This window comes from Diospyros lotus, chromosome 7 (assembly GCF_014633365.1).
Source record: "Diospyros lotus cultivar Yz01 chromosome 7, ASM1463336v1, whole genome shotgun sequence".
NCBI lineage: Eukaryota > Viridiplantae > Streptophyta > Magnoliopsida > Ericales > Ebenaceae > Diospyros > Diospyros lotus.
Window position 1 is genome coordinate 36,609,592 of NC_068344.1, and position 7,090 is coordinate 36,616,681.

Sequence of the window (7,090 nt, forward strand, 5' to 3'; positions counted from 1 at the left end):
TATTAAAATATTTATACAGAAATTTTGCTCTACCTCTCATTGTTATTTTTTGTCTAGAGTGTAAGTGATTTGACATTAATAAATTTATTATTATATACTATCGACAAACAACACTTATTATTATTCATAAATTATATCCACATATATATATTTTTATATCGCTATTCATTTTGATTTTAATGGTATGATGATGATGGTTACGACCAAAAATAGTGAGTCTGGTAAGGATTGAAAAAGGGCAAGAAATAGTCACATCTAAAGAAAAACAATGAAATTTGGCGCCCACCATCCGAGACCTGAACGCAGACCCTGCAGCATTTTCTCGGGAAAATGACGATATCAGTCAATCATGAGAACAGACGATCCCATGCACATAAAACAAATACCCATTATAACCCATCATAAATGTCATTCAATACTGGCGAGCAAGTAACTATTAGCATCGATGAGTGTCATATTAAAATTTAATATTTAAATAACATTTATGTGTGTGTGTATGCATATATATAAAGATATAGATGTCACTGTGCATGTACGTTCGATGAACAGTAAATTCCTGGGGCCATGTCTCCTTTTCTTCCATCTGTACTGGGAAATTCCAGGCATCGTCTTCCATGGCCGCCTCCAACTGTGCCCAGTCCTCTCTGCCCGTCTGTCTTCTACTGTCCATCAGACTAGCTATGCATGTCGTTGCTTCCGTACATCCTGGTGGCCTTGCGGGTCGTGGGGAGACATCGAATTCTTTCTTCAATGATGCCATTTGATCCATTTGCAGGACCACAATTGTAGTTTCAATCACTATTAAATAATGTTATGTTTGATACAGGAGCTGTAAGGTACTGTCCCGGCTGGTACTATCTTTGTTTTGAGGAAAAGACTATAATACCCCTTAAGAATCAAAGTGGCTGTGGTGGAGATAGGGCCCGGACGTAAGAGCCTCACTACTACTTGTCTTTTTATTTTAAAAGAATAAATATTTTAAAAAACAATTTATATACACAATATCAAAAAATTAAAAATAATTTTAAAAATTGAGAGAGAGAACTGCATGCCCACTCTCAAATATATGTAGGTTAGTCCCTACTCAAAGGCGATAGACTTGTCTCTAGTGATGGAGTCACGTTTTAACCAACTAGGACCTTAGTCTTAATTATTTTTTTATTTTTTAAAATTTATATATATATTATTATAAATAATTATAATTTTTATAATTTAACCAGACTAAAATTATATTTTAGCTCGTATTAAAATTCTTTTTTGATTTCGCCACTGCTTGTCTCATTAGAACAAATTTATCTTAAATTTTATAAATTTAATTCTTATTTGTGTTTTAAAAGGGTTGTTTTCTAAAAGAAAGTGTTAGTTTTTGGTTGAAAATATTTTTCTTGGTTCTCTTGGAGAAGATTGTTCTCACGAAGAAGGACGTTATTATAGTTTATTTTTAATATTTAAATAATTTGATTATTTAATTAAATAATTCAAAACTCGATTTGTTATACAATCTTTTTTATTGTTTTTTTTTTATTTTAAGTTTTATGAAAAATAATCCCATACGGTTGGATAAGAGTGGGACATTTGTAGTGGCCAGTGAAGGGAAGGGTGACGTGCTGGGAGACTTCGGACATTGGAGTGCCCAAGCCATCGACAGCACATTTGGCCAAAATTACTATTTATAGGCAAGGCACGCGTGCTGCTGACGTGTACGGGGGACCCACACCCACAGACGAAGTTTACAGATACAGTTGCCCAATCAGATCGCCGCTTCCGCTATCCACTGGAGCTCCCATGCACCGCATCACTGTGCATCCTTGCAAAAATGATCAACCAACAATATCTTATATTTTTGCCCTTCTATTTTTATGTTTTTTTTTTGTAATTATTTAAAATTTTAATTATCTCAACTATATCATTAAATTTATATTTTTTAATTCATTTAACTCTTACATTTTGATATATTTTTATATAAATAGATAAATTTTTTATTATTTTGATTACATCTTTAAATTTATATTTTTAAATTAATTTAATTCATATATTTTTACGTAAATAGAATGTGACGTAAACTTTATCATCTTATTTTATCATTTTTTATAAATGAAAATATATGTTAAATTGACTTAAAAATATGGATATAAGAGTATAATCAAAATAATAAAAAGTTCAATTTGTCATAAATAAAATGTCAAAATATTAGGATTAAACTGATTTTAAAATCAAGTTCAGGGGTGGACCTTTCGGGCCCAATCTCTCGGCCCTCTCATTTGGCCCAATTTTGGCCCAGTGTTAGCCTGCCACGATATCATTGCAACTTTACTGGATATCCGTACGACTATCTCAAATTTCATCTTTATTAATGGCGGATCCCATCCATATTAATGAGGGTCTCATCGCCACGATGCTATCACTTGAGAATCTCCATCGACGCCAGATAGTCAGTCTCATCACCTGCAAACGTTCGACACATGTATGCAGGAGGACATCTCATTCTCCTATATCAACCAACTCTCTTTAGAGTTAAAGTATGTTCTGATCTTTGACATATTGATACATTGTTTCTCTTTACTCTCTTACTCACTTGAGCGTCAGAGTGCTTGCAGGTGCCAGTCGCCCCTCGGAAGGATCCGTTGCCAGAGCTCGCGCCACGCCTCCGATCATCCTCTTTTTGTTAGAAAAGAACAAATGGTATAATCGAAACAATGTAAAATTTAAATAACCCACACATTAAAAAAAAAAAACAACGTGAAAGTACATATAAGGGCAAAAATATGAATTTGATCAAAATATTTGTGGTTGAATAATTAATATTGTGTCCCGTTAATAAATACTTTTAAATTTAATTAAATAAAAAATAAGCTAAAATAATATTTAGCAAACCCAAAATTATTATATTTGTGTATGATTAAGTTCATATGAATATACTTAAATATTTTTTTTCCATTTATAGATTAGGTGTGAAACTTTAATATATATTCCAATAATAATAATAATATTTCTTTAATTAACCCATAATAATGTACACAAAGAAAATTATGAACACTATTTATATAACTTAAAAGATGAGTATATATTAGGATTGGTTTTATATTTGTTGTCGCTCGAATATAATAATGAATTTACTGATTGAAAACATCATTATCAAGTCATTTGAATTATGCAAAAAAGAGAACGATTAGAAGGTGCAAAAAAGTTCTCGCGCAAACATTTTGATACTTAAATCAGACACTAAAATATTGAAGATTGTATTAAAATTAGTATCAGATGTACCTTTTTTGAAGTGAGCGCTCATCTATTTATAAAGCAATATGGAGCTTTTCTAAATCCTCTAAAATTAAAATTCTTTTAAATAATTTCTATCCTAATATTTCAAAATCTATTAGTATTAGAATTTTTATGCATAATGTTTATCCAACATTTTAAAATCCATTATAATTAAGATTTTTACAGATAATATCTATCATTTTCATAAAATTCTCCGAGGAATTTTTAAATGTCGAAATTATTTTATTTGCCCTTTAAGATTTGTACATTTTTGGTCTGAAAAATTATTTTAGACTCTTGGACTCTTTTAATTTTCTAATGGAGTTTTATTCATGACATATATATCAACATCTATTGCCATGCCTTGTCGATTAAATCTCTTATATCATGCAATTGGGACCCCAAAACCAAAACATTAACAAGAAGAAGAAAATTAAATAGTAATTAAGACTTGAAAGATATTATCTTGTAATTAACTATGGTTGACCGGCAAGATTGATGTTAGTACTCTAATGGAAACCAAGGTTTTAAAGCGACGATTACAGCATGGTCGCTGAAAAAATTAGTACCTTTTTTTACCGACGAGTAAGAAGTTTCGTCACTATAAATTATAAAATATCGATGAATGATCAAGTTTGTCGATAAAAGCACAGCTATAGCAACACACATTTATCTGACTCTATGTATAAACTTAAACATATAATGATGGATTTATATCTCTATCGCTTAGGTAGTGACGTTTTATAATCTGTCAGTAAAGACCTTACTATTTCCTGTATAACATGGTTGTGGCCTAACTCCACCCAAATGGATGGACTCTATTAACTGGTGGTGTTCTTTGTCCTCTACAAAGAACGAAGAGTAGTACCCACCACAGACTCATTCAGCTGTTTCTACCGTCCCGGAGCCGTGGAGGGGCGAGGGCACTTTTTTACCTTACAGAAGTTGCGTAGCAATATTGAGCGGATATTCATCGAGTCTCCACCAAAGGTTGATCATTTCAAGACTCGGTGGATTGTGGCGAGACAGCCATTGACACGCAGCTAGCGCACCTCGATTCTGGTGCAGTGAAGAAGCTAAGGAGGCCAATCCCTTCACAATGCCTGCAGTCAGAATCGTGAAGGGAAAGAAAACATCGAGCTGCCGCGACATGCCTTCTTAGTGGAGAACTGGTCAACCTCTTCGATGTGCTAAGTCAAACTTCATTAACCTATTAGGTGACTTAAGGTTACAGGACCATAAATTAATCGAAAATATATAATTGAGAATATTATACTAAATGATAATGACATTTAACAGAAAAACTCTACACGAGTAGGTGTTGATTAAATTATAAAGTTTTAAAAATAGAAAGGTGATTAGAAATGTGGGAAAGACATTAAAATAGATGGACAAGTTAAAATTGATTGTTGTGGTGCTTATTGTGCGTTTTTTAAGAAAGTAATATAATTAAATATTCCATAAAATATACATAATTTTGAAGTTATAAAAATATCATCTTCCAAACATTGAATACTGCATATTCAAAATATCCAAATCAAATAACCCACTCCGACCTTCAACTTCCCTCTATTAATACTTAAAGTCTCCTTCCCAGTTCTCTACACTGCAAATTCAATCTCTACACAGAGAGAGAGAGAGAGAGAGAGAGAGAGAGAGAGTTTGTGTGTCTCTGAAGAACAAGCCTGCTTAAATCCCATCAAAGCAAAGAGAGGCCATTTTTGCCTTTATAACTTAACACAATTATGTGTAATCCCAAAACCTCACCATCCATAGACACCAACATCACAGACCACAAAACCCATTTCGGCTTAGCCATGTTGCCGCCTCCAGACGCCGGAAACCGCCAAGACAACACAACCACGGCTGACCCAGAAAAGCAGCCGGAGGCCACCCAATGGCACTGCCCCACGGCCTCCGAAATCATCTGTGAGACCAAACAACTCTTCAAGCTTTCCTCGCCCATAGCTTTGACGGCTCTGATTCTCTACTCCCGCTCTGTCCTCTCCATGGTCTTCCTAGGCCACCTCGGCGACGTCGAGCTCGCCGCCGGTTCTCTCGCCATCGCCGTCGCCAACATCACCGGCTACTCGGTTCTGTCCGGACTCGCCCTCGGCATGGAGCCCCTCTGCTCACAAGCATTTGGAGCTCAACGGCCAAAGCTCCTCGCTTTAACGCTCCACCGTGCCGTGATTTTCCTTCTTATTTCCACCATACCCATTTCCTTTCTATGGATTAACATTTCCAGAATTCTCGTCTTTCTTCAACAAGATAAGGCCATCGCCCGCTTGGCTCACACTTATCTGGTCTTCTCTTTGCCCGACTTGTTCATGAACTCGTTCATCCACCCAATCCGCATTTACCTTCGTGCTCAAGGCATCTCCCACCCGGTCACTCTATCAACCCTCGCCGGCGCAATCCTCCACCTGCCCATCACTGTTCTCCTCGTCACCCGCCTCCACCTCGGCGTGGCCGGCGTCGCCGCCGCCGCCGTCGCGTCCAACTTCACCGTCCTGGTTGCGCTCGTTTCCTACGTGTGGGTGTCCGGCCTGCACGTGCCAACCTGGTGCACGCCGAGCCGGGAGTGTCTCACCGGCTGGAAGCCGCTCGTCCGGCTCGCCGCGCCGAGCTGCGCCTCGGTCTGTCTCGAGTGGTGGTGGTACGAGATCATGATCGTCTTGTGTGGACTCTTCGTGAACCCCAAAGCCAGCGTCGCGTCGATGGGAGTTCTCATCCAAACGACGTCGTTGATATACGTGTTCCCGTCCTCACTCGGGTTCGCGGTATCCACCCGGGTGGGAAATGAACTCGGGGCGAACCGGCCCGACAAAGCCCGGGTCTCCGCCGCCGTGGCCATCCTTTTATCGGCGGCGATGGGGTTATCGGCCGTGGTCTTCGCCTCCGGGATGAGTGGAACCTGGGCCAGGATGTTCACAACCGACAGCGACATCCTACGGCTGACATCCGCCGCCTTGCCAATCCTAGGGCTGTGCGAGGTCGGGAACTGCCCGCAGACAGTCGGGTGCGGGGTGGTGCGGGGGACGGCTCGGCCGTCCACGGCGGCGAACGTGAACCTCGGAGCGTTCTACTTGGTGGGCATGCCGGTGGCCATTCTGGTCGCGTTCTGGGCAGGGTTGGGGTTTTGTGGGCTTTGGATTGGGCTTCTGTCGGCCCAGATATCATGCGCGGGACTCATGTTGTACGTTATCGGGACTACGGACTGGCTTCACCAAGCCCTGAAAGCCCAGATCTCCTGCGCAGGCTCCGCCGGCGCCGGAGACGATGACGGGCGGTAAATGATCATCTGTGACTGGGAAGTAGTGATTTTATTTTTTCTGGGTTGAGAGAATTTGAAGGAGTGAAGTAAAAATGACAGGGAAGACTGGTATTTGTTTGTTTGTTTGGGTGATTGGAAAATCTGCGATGGCTGGCTGCTTGGCGTTTTGTTTGAGTTCGAAGCGTTTGAAAGATGTTCACTGTAATTTGTTGCGTTTGGATCTGTGTAATCTGATCATTTGTACTAATCCCCCAAATATGAATCGACAGATTAGTCCCAATAAAAATCCAACCTTTTTGGGCATGTCTCACAAATCACAACATATGTATTCTCTCTCTCTCTCTCTCTCTCTATATATATATATGTATATATACATACGTATGTAAAGGTTAGACTCGAAGATCATTTCAGAGAGGTCATGGAAGATGGGCCTTCATCAACACGGGGACATGTATTCATACATATATACATATATATATTGGTTGAAAATGAAGTGTCTCGAATATATAAAGTTTGTTCAGAGATGAGAGAGACACGAGTAATAGTAAATAGATT

At 38.7% G+C, this 7,090-nt stretch overlaps 1 protein-coding gene across 1 annotated transcript; it reads left to right on the forward strand.

Moving 5' to 3' along the window:
• The first annotated feature begins 4,802 nt into the window (after positions 1-4,802).
• On the forward strand, positions 4,803-6,841 carry LOC127806583 (protein DETOXIFICATION 51-like). Its single transcript, XM_052343965.1, has one exon. It carries the CDS (start codon positions 5,004-5,006, stop codon positions 6,552-6,554), a length of 1,551 nt encoding a protein of 516 aa, XP_052199925.1. The 5' UTR covers positions 4,803-5,003; the 3' UTR covers positions 6,555-6,841.
• The last annotated feature ends 249 nt before the right edge of the window (positions 6,842-7,090 follow it).